We start from the raw sequence: 16,931 nt of genomic DNA, 5'->3' as shown, positions 1-16,931 counted from the left end.
GATTGTTATATAATTTTTAAAATTATGCTAACACTTTTTTTTTCTTTTTTGTTTAATTTAAGTAACAAAAAGTTCGCAACAAATGAGATGACATGGAAGGCTTGCTTTACTCTTTGATGAGGGATTTTATAGAAACCTACCCAGGTACAGATGCACTACTCATGTCATACATCAATGAAACGAGAGGTAGCATTTCCACCGTTTTGTTCAAAAGTAAAAAGAGGTGCTTGGTGATGATCGACAAAAAATAGAAACATGCGAACAGATTAAAGCATATACCACTGATATTCTTGCACAATTGAGGTACTCAGTACAGCCAAGATACGCAATCTCAATACTGAATTCTATACCGGCACCATATTATCACTGTTGGTATAGTGCGATATGAGGCCGATCCACCATACCGAACATCAGTACACTTTCCGCACTGTATATTGGTTGCTATGACATACTATGAGTAGAGCAGTATACCAATAAATCCTGCATGAGAATATACCCTACAGCAAGTCCTGGGGCCATTTGCAAGGAATTGATGCCATTTAGACGAAATAACGAATAAAGGGAGGAACAAAAAAAAAAAAAAAACCCCTCAATTGAATCATGCTGCCAAATTACCGTGATGAACTACTGAAAAACACATTTAAAAGATTAATTTGAGACAAATTAGTGATTTGAAATTCACAAAATGAATTTTTTCCAATCATCTGCAATGCCAAAGATACAACTCAAATAGTTGGGCATCCACTATCTCTTGGTCAAACAAGTATTAATGTCTCCTACCCAATTCATGATGTCCTACATTCTTGTACATAGATAAATAGATTTGATCAAAAGAAATAAAAAAAACATGCACAAAAAATATCACCATTGATGGCATGACCAAAAATTTGGCCTCAACAATTACTTCATGAAGCTGCTTCAGTAAATCTTGTTAAAACTCCATTTAGGGAGAACTGCTGCAATAAATAGGTTTTAGCCGATCAATGACTGCTTCCCTTCAGTTTGCAGTAGGCATATAAGCCAGAGCCAACAAAACCAAGACCTTGGCCAATAACGTTGAGCTGGAGAATAGATAGCATGAATTTTTTAAAATCAATGGAGAAAAGAAAAGATCGAATCTGCATCAACAAAATGAAAGAGGAATTTGAACTCACCAGATCGAAAGGAAGTCCACCAAACACTAACCAGCCAAATCCAACAGTAAAGAAATCCTATCGTACCGGGAAGATCAGATGATGTATTGGCAAAACTCTCACAAAATGCAGGAAAACCAAAATATATATGGGCGATTTAGTAGGGAATTCAAACCTTTAGATTACCACATATGGTCTGGGTGACTGCAGAATTCAGGGTTGTGTTTAAAAAGATGCTGTAATTCAAGAAAAACGCCATTATACAGGAAAGGAGCATCACAGCCTGCAAAAATTGAATAGACAAATGAACATAGTTTGGAGGGTCACAATTTAAATATTTTTGCAAAACATGTTTGTCTACATGCTACAGTAGAATGGCTAAAGATGCACTGACATCACTAGTAAGCAACTAGCTTTTGTAAATATCAAGATCTACTTCATCTAATTAGATGCATACAAATGATTCACCAGGATTTTTAGCCACAAACAAGCACCCGAAAAGTGTAGGGAGCTTCCTTTGAGATAAACAAAGGACACCACGGTGTGCACGGGATGAGAACTCGTAATAATTCATCAGATGTATATACAAAGAAATCACTCAAGGCAAGATCAGATAGGTCAACAGAATGGTGAAGCTGAACGAGTCCATAATCAATCTTTGAAAGGCAACAGAGTTATTTGTGATCTCCATATATGGATATGGAAAGGTCATAGACTAACCATCTTCCACTTTGAATTGAAATTGCCGATAGCAATTAGCAAATGCCTTTCAAAACTGACAGCTTATCCTATCATTCTAATCATCTAGTTTAGGACTACCAAGAGACATCACAGGATCCAAGAGAAAGGAGGAATGAGCAAGATAAATTGACAGAAAGAAAAGGGGATCCTAAAATGACTGTCCCTTGAGCTCAATAAGATAATCATTGAAACTGTACAAGAAATCTAAGAAATTAGCAGGTGGTGGGAAACATGGAACATATATATGTTCAGTGTGAAGTACTGGATAGAAACCAGCACTCCACCAAATACTGGAGAAGGGCCCTTGCCATATAATACACAAATCCTCAAGTCTTATGTTACCAACAATTATACCAACTGTTGCAAACATGCATGCATGAAGCAGAACTGAGGGCTACACCTCTCTCCTTTGGCTTAGCATTTTAAATGGAGATACAAGCTTGAGCATGTGGATCAAATTTCAACATGAGAAACTTCATATGGTATGTTCCCATATGAACAAGTGGGCCACAGTTATCAAGATTGCAAAGCTGTTATTTCCATTCTACTGGTTAAGCGATAGGGAAAGAGGATACAAAAGCTATGATCGATAAGGAACAGTTGAAGTGGACCATCAATACCACTCCTCAGGAGATGATACTTGGAGAAGATTGAGGACACCTTCAGAACTGGATTGAGGACCAATCCCCCAGCCATCGAAGATGTGCTAATGGTGGTGCTGAGGGCAGCGGACATGGAGGCAGTGTAGTGGCCATGGGCAGCGGTCATGGATCAATCCATACTTACTAGAAACAAACTAATGAAAAGATTTTCCTTATAAATGTACAAAAGAAACATACAAATTTACATGCACAGTTTCATTAATGCACACATACATTGTCTAGGTTTATAAAGGAAACTTGAATCCACCTGAAATCCAGGAGAATAAAGGTGAGGAAAATTCATTGTGAGCTTCAAATCCCCCCAAATAAATGTCCAGAAGAAAAAAATCGGTCCACAGACTAATCCTGAAACTCAGTAACAGCAAAGGGTAAGTTAGAATACAGTTAATTTGCAAGTTGACAAATAATGATGGAACAGACAAGCAAGCTTCAAAAAATTGGGGGCAATGCCATGAATTATCACCATTACACCACATGAGACCAAAGCTATTGAGACCGCTAGACTTTCCTGGAAAACAGAAGGTATTAAAAACACTGGGAACATAAAGCCACATTATTGGGAAATATAGAGAATATAAGGATATAGATACTACCAACACGGGCTATAGTTGCAAGATAAATTGCAGTAGCGATGTTCGCTATAAAGACAATGGAATAGCCATAGGCATCGAAGGACAAGTCCCAAGCTCCAGCAACAAATGCACCGAAAACAATCAATGCCACACTGATAAAACCCTTGGTTATGCCATTAAGAAACAAATCAGAAAGTGAAAAACATCTGTTGAAAAGTAAAACTGTTTTGTCATGAAACAGAGCACTCAGAAGTGACCACCTCAAAGAAGATTGTCCTAACTAGGTCTTCTATCTGGAGGAATAAATAATCAAAGAATGGCGAACTACTGAAAAATAACTCCATGTGTTCCACATAATCATGTATGAAATAATGTTATTTCACAAGAAGCCATTTAGAGTGCAGTCTCTGACAGGCTTGTAGCCTTGAAGAGTTGAAGCATGCAAAACATTTATGAAGGAACATATAGTAAGTTAAACAGAAAATTTCATGCTGAGTAGCCTTGTGAGGCAATCACATTGACCCAGCGACAAGCATGAGATCGTTCTAGAGCTACAGAAGCATTATACTTTCAAAGCGCATGAAATCCAAGACAAATGTATAGAAAGGTCACTTACCTGCCAACCACAGAAGATGAATACTTTTGCCCAGTTAACAGACACTCCACAATCATTGTAAACACCACAGTCGTACGTCTAAGGGTGGTGTACATTGGAACATTTACCCCACGCACAGACTCCATTGAAGCCAACTTTACCAAAACAGGAATTTCAGACCTTATTTACAGTTCAAGGAATGTTTGCTTAAAACATCAGAGGAAATAGACATGCACTCATTTTCACATTGCAGTACAAAGTACATACCATGTAAAAAAAATACGCTGATGAAAGTGGAAGGGTATGCAATAAAGTCTTAAGTGGTACAAGGCTTGCCGTATCAGATGCAGTCCATGGCTCCACAACTGTAAATGAAATAATCTTCCAGCGTTTCATTGCATAAAGAATGCATGTTGAAATTATCATCTGCAAAAGTACAAGTAAAAAAGATTAAAAAAAGGAAGAGGAAAAATAAATGATTTCTATGATAGTCACAGGCAACATCAAGTATTTAATTGTTTTATAAACTTCAAGGATCCACAATTTTTAGTGAAAAATGATGATTGACCATACTTATTTGTATCTGTCTCTTAAACATTACTAGATCATCAAAAAAAGGCATAATCCATTCACATCAAGTCAGTATTATTAAATGAATCACATATGTTCTCATCAATGGCCATATCAGTGAAACAAAGCATATTTAGGCCTTTCTTTATAATTTTCCATCAACGTTAAGGTTTTTTTTTTGGTTGAAATATCTATATATAGTATACCAGCATATACGTCAGGTAGAGACCACATCATAGGCTATGCAGCATGCATCTTAGCAACTGTCAATAATCAACTACTTCAAAGACTTCTTGTGTGAGACTTGTCTATTGCCAGATTCACCATCTAGAACCTGAGCCATTGTTGTCACACTAATAACCATGTAAAAGTCCAAATGCCTGAAATAGAACTCCTAAAAAAGAGCAATTAAATTTCCCCTAAAATTTGTATCTTAAACTCAAGCTATAGGAAAGCCTTTTTCCAATGATTAAATTTGGACCTCAAAAGATATTGATTCTCTGATTTGTTCCTTGGGCACTCCAGATAGATGATCATGGATTTGGAACTGTATGTAATTTCATGTATTGCATGATTCAGGTCATTGAGGATAAAAAACATTAGGGGTGGCCCTAGATTTGGAACTATATAGATGGAGATGGAGATTGTGAGGAAGGATATGAAGAAACTTGGAATAACATTAGAGGTAGCCCCAGACAGGAATACTTGGCGAATGAGGATCTATAAAACCGATCCCAAATAGTTGGGAAAAGGCTAGATGATTATGATATATATATGTTCACAGCAAAAAGATATAACCATATATGTTCACTCGTATGTAATACTAATATCAGCCTAATATCGCCCCATCGAAACTGCACAAATAAAGAGCCTATAAAATACAAGATACTAAAACATGACATCTGATAACTTTTCTTGGCTTCTTTTATTTTTCTTCTATTTATAATTTTTTTATATTTCTCTTTTTTTTTGGATCAAAACTCCAAAACTTAGAATTAAACTTCTAAAACACTGACACTAACGAATCGAAACTCCACAAACCTGGCTGAAATTGAATCTGAGTTTTCAAACCTTGCTTGAAACTAGCTATGATGGTTTGCACATCAAGAGCATAAGCCAATATTGATTTTAATTGAGAAAGGGTCTTAAATTTAAGCAACAAGTATAAGAGGGGAAAGCATGGAAGTTAAGCATCTTCCCATTTCAAAGGGCTTTGCTATCCATTAGTACCTGTTAAGACAAAATGACAACTTATGTATTTAAATATATGGGATTGCTTAGATTATTTTTCTATCACCAGTTCTATGCATGACTCTATGTCTATATGTAGAACTATAGATGTCGCAACTAGCATATTGTAGATATGAAATCACGGACTATATATATACACACACATATATATACATACATACACAGACAGAGAGAGAAGAGTTTGCTCCTCTTATATATATATATATATATATATCGGATGGATTTTGCTCCTCTTGAGAGGAAAGGGCCTCTTGACTTCAAATCCAGTAATAGGGCACCCAAATCAAAGATTCACATTATTGATCATGATATAACAACTAAAATGCCTGGAAACCAAAAATCACATGTTTCAATGGTCTCTAATCGATGCATTATGCAAACACAAAAATAGAGGTTTTCACCATGCTAGTATGCTACAATACATGATAAAATATTTAAATTGAGAATCCACCTTATCAATCACGATCAATATATGCTAAAACATATATAGATTGAAATATAATAATTTTAACAGTTAGTCCATGGTAAAACATGGTTACCACAAAAGCATGTAATTTCTTGTTTCTAAACATTTTTGGTAGTATAGATCGCGATCAATGATATGGATCTTCGATTCAAGTGCCGTTTTATTGATTTTTAAGTTGAGACAAGTACATACACTCTGTCCTTGAGAGGAGAATAGTCCAACATACATATCATATAATATGAATATTCAATAGAAATTTTTGACATGCATCACTCAATGAAAATAGTCATAGAAGAAAAAAAAAAGATACCTGAAAGAGAGTTATAACATTAGCACTAGGAAAATTATATGAAGATAGGGCTGCTTTGTTGAACATCACAAGAAATACTGCAGATAAAGATCCACAGGGCAAAGTCAAATTTCTGTTAAGGTAATATGATACAAAAGGAAAAAAAAAAGAAAAAAAATTACAACATAGTTTAGTTACCATTTCTGTGTCCATGATCTGAGAATGGTGCAACGTCCATAAATGTGCAGTATATGAATTTACATAAAAAGAAGAGGCATGCTGATGGATTATTCATCATAACATCTCCTTCATTTTCCCATCATAACATCTCCTTCATTTTCCTATCTTTTGGCTCACGTATTCTTTCCCTTCCTTTCTCCATCTCTTTGTTTCTAGTTTCTACCTATCTTTTCACTTCTTTTCTCAACCTACCATGTTTTCTATCTTCAAGAGATCATATTCAGTTATTTTGCATTTGAAGGCTATTCATACTCAGAAGTGAAAATTGCTCCTATAAGGCAAAAAATTATGGTATTTTAATCATTCTCCATCTGTCAAACATTAAAAAAATAATAATACGAGGCCTGTGTCCTTGCTAAAATCCTCATTCTGTTTAATTAATGTGCTGTGAACAAACCAATTATGTTCATGCCTCCCATTGACTGTCTCTCTTATTGATAACTACAGATGAAAAGGCCTGGATCAGCACAGAATAGAGTGCTGGGAAGCACAGTTAGCAAGTACCTGCCAGTGCCTTATCAGCAAAAAGAACTGGTATGGCACCAGTTATGTGCTATCACCAGGCATGTCATAGTGCCGATGCGCGCCAAGAAGCAAGGCATAGTGGACATGCCAATTATATACCAGCATGATGTCAGCAAACAATATTTTAATCTTTGGGTCTTATGAATACATAGCACATATAACCAAGGCTTTTAGCCAATTTGTGACCTTCGTGTTGCTAGAAAATAGGGAGGCAATCAAATTTTCATGACATATGCTGTTGAAAGTAATCTACCCGAATCTCAAGCTATCCAGATGCTGGTAAAAAATCTTAGAGATCCACTTCGATCTATTATCCGCCCAGTCACAATACCTATCCTGATCTTTTTGAAAGAGCCTCTCAATTCAAGAGGAATCTAAAGAAAGGATTATTTGGTTCTATGTTTCCTAAGAGTTATGGTTCTTCCCCCTCCTCCCAAAGTGGAGGTGCTCAAAAGAAGCAGACGGCTGACATCAAGTCTAGTGGTGTCAACCAAATCAACACTATTTTTCAGGAAAATGGAAGGAGAGGGAATTACCAGCGTTCCCCAAACCAGAACTAGGTACCCTTGCAAATCTCAGTTCCTCTCCAACAACCTCTTCCACTTCTTCCTAATCCTATAACAAACCTTCCTAGTCAACCAGCTCTACCTCCACCCGTCCAACCTGCCCAAGTGCTACCAGTTCAGCCTCCCAACTTGTTTCCTCAATACACCCTGCCTCAAGGTAACCAAGCTTTCCAAAACCAGGGGCAAGGGCAAAGAAGAAACTTCGATGCTAAAATTCATCTAACTATTTTGCAATTCTATTACTAAATTACAAAACAAGAGGAATAAGTGCAAGGGACTGATATTGTGGTGGCAAAAACTGAATTATGTTTATGTCTCAAGGGAGAAAAGCATGCTAAATTCCTTTTCTTGGCTCTTGTCATCTATGCTCTAACTAGTTTTCTTAAAACTCATCTTTCCATGAAATATATGGATGTTTTCCACTGGTTCAAAGGTACAAAATAATTGGTAATGTCTACCTGGTAAATATTAGTTGGTCACCTTCTGTTACAATCATACAAATGATGCAAAAGATTCCTAAAGTACAATCTTCAAACTTCCAGGAACTTTTGCACTAGTTTGCAGTTACTATTTACACCAAAACCCATGTTCTTTCCTGAGAGTACAAGTAAAGTTTGGTTTATTTTTTTACTTCCTTTTGGGGGGGAGCATTGGCATTTCCTAGAATAGCATTTTTTATTTTTTTGTACCAAGGATGAAAGAGGTCACCCTAGCTATTTAAATTGCTCCAATCTTCCAAATACTCAATACGCAAAAACTAGAAAGTATGACAGTTACATTTGGGTGTATACATTGCATAAATAGTAGTCATGCAAAAATGGTCCAGACTAGCATACAAAAGTCAGCATCATAAGTCAACAACAAAACACAAGAGGAGGATAGTGCACCTAGTTTCTTCACTTTCATGTGTAATCTCACATTCTCAAGTCCAACCAAACTTCCATCACTACTTTTTTTGTTTGAAGAATCATTATTCAGTAGGACATTTTAGTCATGTTTCCTATGGAAATTTTAACATTTCCACACTACATATCATATGAACAACCAACTCAATTGGCTAAACAAACTTCTTGTCATGAATCCAACAGTATGTAAATCTTAATCAAAACCTCAAGCATTTGTATAACTCTTCAGTTAGCATAGATAGTGGTTCTATAAACATGGCACTGGCAGTCCAAGTAGTTGGAATAAGGGATGTTAAAAATTCTACACTTAATCAACTCAAATTAGCAGAAGAGGACAGCACAAAAAATACCCTCATCTTGGACATACATCTATGTGGTTTTCATGTCATCGATTAGCAGATTCACATTACGTTTGGCTTCAAATCAGCTATTTATCTGTGAAGGTTATTACTTAAACAGACCTCTAGAAGATAGTCTAACAGCAAGTGTTTAACTCTCCCATGGTCAGTATCCAACACTTCACATGTACTAGCATTGACACAAACGCAATTTCCTTAGCTCATGGACAGCATAGAGATAAAACGCTCCCTTGAATTCTCTGACTCATCTAAATATGAGGTAAGAGAGACCAAAAGAAAGCAACAACATTCTACACTCGGTTGCTATAGTAGATCACAAACTAAAGATCACATCCCAGAGAACAGATGTTATCAGCTACTGAGAATTCAAATAGAAAAACACACGACCATACAGAAAAAAAGATAATCCCTTTTTTAAGCTAAATCAAGACAAGAATTCTGCTGAAATCATGCCCCACAAGTACGTGAATGGCAGAAATTTACACGATATTCCTATGAAAACTATTATCCTTTAGAAAATAATGGCTAGGGCAATCCAAGTATTTTATCCCAAACCAACTCATAAAAAAGGAATTACTAGGAACTTCCGTAGCAGCTTGCAAGCTAAAGATCACATCACAAGGAAGCTAAATTTACCAGCTGTTGAGAATTTAAATAATATGCCAGCTATGCACATAAAAAAAAGGGAATCTTTAAAGCTATTTCAAGTTAAAGTTAATTGATTCAGTCTCCTCTTTCTTTCTATTTCCGCATTTCAGAAGTTGATACTGTAGGCCCATTACAGAATCAAGAAAACACAACCTTTTAGGATGTAAAAATATCAATACCATTGCTTAGGCAAATTTCCTCGTTTTTCCGATCTAAGACATTCATATCATACGTCGATCGATTAAAAGTTCAAACTTTTAAGAGATCAAAAGATAAATTAACAAGAAATTCAAAGAAAACATCAAAATACAGAGGATTTGACTTGAGAGAGGGGGGAAGAGGGAGACCGGCGCAGGTCATGTAGGAGAGGGCGGCGTAGGCGCCTCGCTTGGACATGGCAGAGCCCTTGAATTCAAGGCCGTCTCCGCCGCTGCCACGGCGCGGGGGATCGGACACCGGCAGCAGCACACTCTTCGGCGCCATCCGATCGCCCATCTCCTTTGAATCGAACGCCAAATATTATAGAAGGCCGGCCGAGTCCTGTGTTTTCTTATTGACTTAAAAATTTCGACGGCCCTTTTCTTACTTTTCCGAGAGAGCGGGGAGAGCCAAGTAGAATCGTTTCGGCGACGGCGCCCTTTCCATGTCAAAACCAAACGGGGACGGTCTTTGGGTCTGGTCGCTCGCGAGAGAACTTTAGGAGATTTGAGAGCATGCTACCTGGCTCGATGTGATTGGTACGTCGGTGGTAGCAGCAGCGGATATTTGTTTATTCGGGGCGACGCCACATCGTTTGGTTTTAATTTTGTAATTTTTTATTTATTAGTATTATTATTATTTTTTGAAAAACTGATTTTTTTGAAATATGATATATGAAAAAATTATTTTGGCATATCTAGTTCACAACGGAAGGTTGAACGCTATAAACTAATTCATATTTAGTTGAGTATTTATTTTTTTAAAAAAATATGAAATATTTCTTATATTCTAATAAAAAAATTTATCTATAAATTTTAATAGTTTAAAAATTGTTTTTAAAGAAAATTTTAATTTTTAACTGATAAAAATTTTTTCTTAAATTTTTGTTTTCCACTAAACATGAACTATATATATATATATATTTTAAAAAAATTAAATGGTCCGACGGAGAAAACGTAATGAAATACAAAAGACCATCGTAAATAAATAAAGAGAACTACAGTCCATGGAACTGCATCCACATGGCATCGGCTATCAAAATGCTCTGAAATTGCGGTGGAAAGGGCACAGGTTTGGTGATTACAATATTATTGTGCAATGCTTGGAAGGCAATCCAATTTGCCGCCGGATAGCTTTCTCTATAAATATGAGATACGATGAAAAGCTCCATAGATTGCTTCCATCCCGCTAGATCCTATGTAATCTATGCCTTTGACCGCGACAATAGGAAAGGAAATTAAAGAGTTTTGGTGTAATCTTGCGTCTGGGATCAAATCAGGTCGGATCGTCAAACATTCTGTATTTTAATAAACTCGCAAGCTCCCATTTGGTCAATGGCCAGTGAGCAAGTTCCACACATGTCACGTAGTATGTTGCTAGCCGTTTCAGAACGGTTTGATAGCCGGGAAGACTGAGCTTGTTCCATTAGAAAACGAGCCAAGTTGGAACTTAAATTGGAGCTTGAGTCGCCTGTGCTTGATGATTTCATAAAAATAAATGGAAGCTTACTTTTTGCTTAAAAGTTTTTGCTTGGTTTTGATTGATGACAGGCTTGAGATGTTGCAAATAGTTGAGGGTCGGCCCGGTGGTAGGCTCGGCCGAGCTTGTTTGGCTAGAAAATAAGCTAAGTTTGAACTTAAATGGAAGCTTGAGTCGTAAATGAACCAAGCGTGGTCGAGCTAAATTTGCTTGTCAAGCGAGCTGTACTTCGATATCCATTGTCAAGCTCACTTTGAGCTTGAATATGCCCTTTTTATAACAAACCAAGCTTGAGAACCATGATCACCAGTTCCACTTATCACTTTTGCAACATGTTGGTAAGAATAATAACATGACTTGAATATCAATTTGCTTGTCAATGACTGATGAGGGGCCCCCAAATCCGTGCCTTGTCCGCTATATTTTCATTTCCTCTGCCATTTCCAGGGTTCTCTGCACCCACAGTCAGAGATGCCTGACTCAAGCTTGCTGCCCCCCTTGGGATGGCGACCAAACTGCATCCCTTTCTGGAATCCCCCCTCATCTCATACTTCCTAAGTAAAGAGTGACCTCCCCAGGAGTTAAATATGCAGGTTGTAAAAATATTTGCCAAAGAAAAAAAAAAAAAAAAAGAGAAGGAAAGAAAAGTAATTTTATTTTTCATTTAATTATATTCGGTACATCTCAGAATTAATATATACTCGTGTACAAATGCCATTTAAGAAAAATAACATAGCCTGATGTAGGATCATGTTAATATTGAAAAATATTATGGGTTGATATAGATTATTATGCGATTCTTAAAACTACGCCAATACAAATTTCTCAAAGCATCTAGACTTAGGATTTTAATAATCAAATCTGCCTTTGCCATTTGCTAGTATAATCTCTGTGTCTTGGGCAACTAGTGGTTTCATTTGAGAAGCTAGATAAAAAGGATTCCGAAATCCCACCAACCTCAGAGTGCTTTATCCATTTACGATTAATATGATCTTCCAGGATGTACAAATTTCTCATGAAGAATCACATCAAAAGTTTCATTCTTAATGTCAAAGGGAAGTCAAATTTTTGGACCTTCTTAAAGATATGTTTTAATTGTCCCATGTATGTTTCCATACGAGACTCCACCAGCGGACCCCATGACACGTTCAGGCGAGACGATCAACACTAGTTGTTTTATATGATCATTTCAGCTACGATTTGTAAAACTTAATGTCTTAAGCTTAGCAAAAGCTAGGTCTTGTTGGACATCATTGTATGAAAGGAAAGGAAAGAAAAGAAAAGAAAAGTCTCTCTCCTGTCAATTAACCAACACTAAATAAATCCAGTCTATTGTTTAGACCTTGAAAGCTCAAACCGCGTGCCTTCTATCCCTCTAGCAGCATGGCAGCGGTCCATTTAACAGCCAATCCCAGCTTGGTGCACCTGGCCGGCTGCACCATTGATCCTCTCTTACCTGGAGTAAGTTGTCATCGAATTAATGTTACAGCAGAAACAATTATAACCAAGGATCTGGTGCAGTCTAAACCATGCATATAGTCTACGTTGAGGACACTAACAATGCAAATCACTACAGGACACATCCCTTGTAGAACATTATAACATCATGCATTTCTTCCAGTCCTCTCAGCATCCCTCAATATGAAGGTTACAACAGCAAGCCACATAAGATACAAGCCCTACTTTCCAAAACCCTTTGAATATATTTGGAACCAAGGAAGAACCATCAAAAAATCTGCTATCTACAATCACAAAAAAGAACTTTTGTACTCAGGAAGGAATTTGCTGCTAAAAGACTAGCTAATATGTGCTGCTGCTTCACGTAATGAATAAGTCCCTTGTTTCACATCAACTCTTGAATCCGTCTCCTCTGTAATACAGTCTGAGTTATCATCTGGACCTGACACTCCTTGGCAACTCATTGTTGGTTCTGGCCTGAACATCTCATCATTTTCGAGATTTGATAACTTCTCCTTGGACTCCCCTTTGAGCAAGTCCACCACCTCAAGCATTGTGGGTCTCTTCTCGGGTTTGCTTTGTGCACAAATGAGAGCAACAAGCACAACTCTCTTCAGTTCTGCCTCCTCATAGTTCCCATTCAGTCTTGGGTCAGCAATTGCCCCGAACCTCCTCTCCCTAGCCAAAGGAAGAGCCCAGTCTGTGATTGCTTGCTTCACTGCTGGGCTTCGCATCTCTATGGGTTTCTTTCCACTACCAAGCTCTAGGAGGAGTATTCCAAAACTATAGACATCACAACTCTCTGAGGCCTTCCCCAACATAGCATACTCGGGAGCAAGATAACCAAGCGTGCCTTTCACCTTTGTGGTAACGTGACTTGCACCATCCGGAATGAGCTTTGCGAATCCAAAATCTGCAACCCGTGCCTGAAAATCTGAATCTAGCAAAACATTGCTTGCTTTGATGTCTCTGTGGATGATATGAGGTGTGGCATGGTGGTGAAGGTAGCTGTGTCACAAGAAAACAGTAAGTCAGAAGCCATGCGATAGACAATACCTAAAGCTGTGCACTGGACTTTGCAAACTTACGCAATCCCCTCAGCTGACCCTATTGCAATAGACATTCGCCTACCCCAGTCAAGAACACATTCTGCTAAGTGCCGACCATGAAGATGTGAAAGCAGACTCAAGTTAGGCATGTACTCGTATACTATGAGGCGTTCCTGCCCTTCAGCACAGTATCCACGTAAAGTCAGAAGATTTTTATGCCTTACTCTACCCAAAATCTCAACCTCAACAGCAAATTCCGTCTCGGCTTTGTTGCTCCAAACTCTCAACCTTTTAACAGCTATCTGCACTCAAAAGGTCAATGGCACTAAATTCTTTCTTTGATGACACAAAATGAAGTACTGTTGCAAAAGAACTAAGAAGCGAGATAAAAATTACAGAAACAAAAAAAATGAATGTAAGATAACTAATTCGCAGCTAAACGAACAGCAGGTATTTCCTTAAGTGCTGTTAATTTGAAAGATACACCCACTATGCGTATAATTACCCCAAGGAACAACAATTTTGAAAATGCAGTTACCTGAATATCTTTAAAATAGACGAGGGCTTACTGCTGACAAATTTACTGATAGAGCTCAGTAGATATTCTGCTTCAGATGCAATGCTGAAGTTCCTTAAATTAGGCAAGGACATAGCACCAACAAATTTAAAGAATGATGATTTTGATGGGTATCTTGAATGCATTCCTGATTTATTCTGCATTGCATATGGATCTTCAGGAGGAGCTGTAATTCATGGCATGCCAAACTGCAGAATCCTATACCATAAAATACCTCTCATCTTTAAGCTCTAAAAGAAAAAGTCAGTCTAGCCTACAACAGTGAGTTTTATGCACACTTGTTTGTGAAAGCATCATGATCTTAAGAAATCCAAGTATGGTTAATTAACAGGGTAACTTGCTTACTCATTGGGACTGCAAATATGATAATATGATCAAGTAATGATAATATCGAGGCACTCCAAAAATTATACAAGCTAGGAAAAGAATAATCATAACTTGTATCTTGAAAGCTATGGCTGTTACGGAGAAGAGAATTATATTCTACAGGTAAAAACTCATCTAGTTCTAAGCTTTTCAGTAACTTTAATTTGCACAAGATGCTTGTGCTGTGCGGATCTCGTCGTCCAAATCTACTGTGTTCAAAATCCTTGCTCAAGCTTTGGATTTTCATGACTTAATGGTTCAGATTAATACCAATATTTAGAATCAAATTGTTGGATAAAGGCTCTGGTTCATCTTGATTAGTTATCATTTGGGGCTTCCATTTTATATGTTAGGTGACAGCAACAAAAAAAATCCAAACAATAGGCAAGAAAAACCATCATCACTGGATATCACCAAGACTAATCATGCAGATAGAAGCTTTATCGAATAAAACGAGTGCAATATGCAACTTCCTCCAAAAATTTACATATTTTGGATCTGACTTCACCACATAAGTGAAAAAGAAAAAGCACGACAACTCAAGGGTGCTCGGATTGCAAGAATATTAATCCAACATGAGATGGATGTGAATCTAACTCATAAGATGCAATCTGATTGTGCAAAAGTGGATCCTGAAAAATGAATATCAATTAGGGAGCTAAAACCAGTTCTATGTAAGATCCTGGCTTGTTCACTCAAACTACTTCAAAAACTACTAGTTCTTGTGATGTGCATTATAACCATAAGGAAATGTCTCATAGGGATGAAAAGTGAGAGTAGCAAGAAACCTCACCTCCAATCGAATTGAGCCACTGAAAAATAAAGGCACTAACAATCTAAATACATACAAGATCTGGAAGACAACAGGTGCATATAGTTAGCTCCATGGTTGCTACTTGATGTTGAATATGATAGGAAGAAAGGTTTGAAAACTTGGTTTCAATTTCAGTTTTAAACTTTGGTAAGACAAGTTCCCTAATGTTCAGAAATTAATTTCTGGGATAGAGTTGAAATCATTCGACAACTTGCATAAGAAATCGGTACAAAAGATCCAAAATCCAAGTCCAAACCCACAAAACAGATATGAATCAAGAAAGAGAGAGGACGAAGAGAAACGATCCAAAACCTGAGACCCGTCCCAGAGCTGGCCCCAGTAAACGCTGCCGAACCCCCCTTCCCCGAGCTTGTTGTCATAATTGAAGCTATTCGTCGCCGAATGCAGCTCCTTGAGAGAGAAAACCCTCCACGTCGTCGAACTCTTCTTCCTATGCTCCCTCCTGCACACCAAAGTCACCATCTTTTCCCTCATAATCCAATCAAAAATCCCGCCAGCTTCCATCTTTTCACTCAGACTCCAATCAAAACCTCCCAAGATCCCATCTTTCCTACTTGTGCCCAATCAAATTCACTAAAAATTCTTCTCCCACCTCTTCCAGTGCTCCCTTTTCTTTATGACAGAAAAAAGTAAAAACACACAGAGAAAAAGAGAGAGGAAGAACAACATACCTATTGGAAGTCATTCCACAGCAGAGCAAGGAGCAGAAAGCCATCTGAAAATTCTTCGGGTCTTCCGATCAGTCGAGAGATGCGTGGAAGGAAAAAAAACAAAAAACAAAAAAAACAGCACAGCGGAAACGCGGAGATTTGGAGTAAATAAAAGAAAGAAACAAGAAACAGGGCTGGATATGGAGAGGGAGAGGGGGAGAGAGAGAGAGAGAGAGAGAGAGAGAGCGGAGGTGGCAAAGGCAAGAAAGACACGCAAAATGGTAACTGGAATTACGACGATGGAATGAGGCGTGAGGAAGCGCGAAGAAGAAGCCACCAGCAACAGCAAGAAAGCGTCAAACACTGCCACCTTTCGGTGGCGTCTTTCTTTTTCTTTCTCTCTCTTTTTCCCGTTTCCGTCAGGGATTCTGGGGCCTGCTCACTCGCGGAGGCACTCCGAGGTAATGGACGGGGCTGGACTCGCGCCGGAAGAAGACAAACAAGAAAGACGCATTTCCCTACAGAAAGCTGAGGGTGCCTTCCCTCGGTTGGATTCCAGGAGGACGGAGACAACAGTCTCACACCAGTCTTGGCCAATATTGGGAGTGCTTGGGAGAGTGCGCTTTTTTTTTTTCTATTATTATTTATTTATTTACCTGTATTGTGCGACAAATAGTGCGGTAGACTGAGTCATTCTGTATAGGATGAAATTTTCTAAAAAAAATTTATAGATTACTTCGTAGATTCTTCCAATTACATTTTATAATATTTTATTTTTTATTTTTTCTGAATGTATT

The 16,931-nt window shown here is 37.7% G+C and overlaps 2 protein-coding genes across 2 annotated transcripts; both read right to left on the bottom strand.

Annotated features, from left to right (window-relative positions):
- Positions 1 to 667: 667 nt before the first annotated feature.
- Positions 668 to 10,155, bottom strand: LOC103704324 (UDP-N-acetylglucosamine transporter UGNT1-like). Its single transcript, XM_008787560.6, has 10 exons — positions 9,870 to 10,155; positions 6,301 to 6,377; positions 3,971 to 4,129; positions 3,725 to 3,858; positions 3,130 to 3,260; positions 3,000 to 3,044; positions 2,784 to 2,881; positions 1,309 to 1,416; positions 1,155 to 1,211; positions 668 to 1,061 (listed from the first exon to the last, which is right to left on the bottom strand). The coding sequence occupies exons 1-10, from the start codon at positions 10,015 to 10,017 to the stop codon at positions 981 to 983; spliced, it is 1,038 nt and encodes a 345-aa protein (XP_008785782.1). The 5' UTR covers positions 10,018 to 10,155; the 3' UTR covers positions 668 to 980.
- A 2,630-nt stretch (positions 10,156 to 12,785) lies between these two features.
- On the bottom strand, positions 12,786 to 16,720 carry LOC103704325 (PTI1-like tyrosine-protein kinase At3g15890). The gene is made up of 4 exons (XM_039131657.3): positions 16,156 to 16,720; positions 15,776 to 15,926; positions 13,746 to 14,008; positions 12,786 to 13,665 (listed from the first exon to the last, which is right to left on the bottom strand). Exons 1-4 carry the CDS (start codon positions 16,197 to 16,199, stop codon positions 12,996 to 12,998), a joined length of 1,128 nt encoding a protein of 375 aa, XP_038987585.2. The 5' UTR covers positions 16,200 to 16,720; the 3' UTR covers positions 12,786 to 12,995.
- Between the last annotated feature and the right edge of the window lie 211 nt (positions 16,721 to 16,931).

The sequence above is a fragment of the Phoenix dactylifera genome, chromosome 2 (genome assembly GCF_051530095.1).
Source record: "Phoenix dactylifera cultivar Ajwa chromosome 2, Ajwa_hap1_PhDact_Kaust_v1.1, whole genome shotgun sequence".
In the NCBI taxonomy this organism is placed as follows: Eukaryota; Viridiplantae; Streptophyta; class Magnoliopsida; order Arecales; family Arecaceae; genus Phoenix; species Phoenix dactylifera.
This window is presented reverse-complemented; position numbering and strand designations above follow the sequence as displayed.

Excerpts from the sequence above, each read along its gene's own strand:
- LOC103704324 (XM_008787560.6), bottom strand. The coding sequence starts at position 10,017 with ATGGGCGATCGGATGGCGCCGAAGAGTGTGCTGCTGCCGGTGTCCGAT. Across the intron at positions 4,130-6,300 it reads ATGTTATAACTCTCTTTCAG|ATGATAATTTCAACATGCAT; the intron begins GTATCTTTTTTT and ends GTACTTTTGCAG. Across the intron at positions 1,062-1,154 it reads GTGGACTTCCTTTCGATCTG|CTCAACGTTATTGGCCAAGG; the intron begins GTGAGTTCAAAT and ends TCTATTCTCCAG.
- LOC103704325 (XM_039131657.3), bottom strand. The coding sequence starts at position 16,199 with ATGGCTTTCTGCTCCTTGCTCTGCTGTGGAATGACTTCCAATAG. Across the intron at positions 14,009-15,775 it reads AGCTCTGGGACGGGTCTCAG|ATAGCTGTTAAAAGGTTGAG; the intron begins GTTTTGGATCGT and ends TTTTGAGTGCAG. Across the intron at positions 13,666-13,745 it reads GGGTCAGCTGAGGGGATTGC|CTACCTTCACCACCATGCCA; the intron begins GTAAGTTTGCAA and ends CTTGTGACACAG.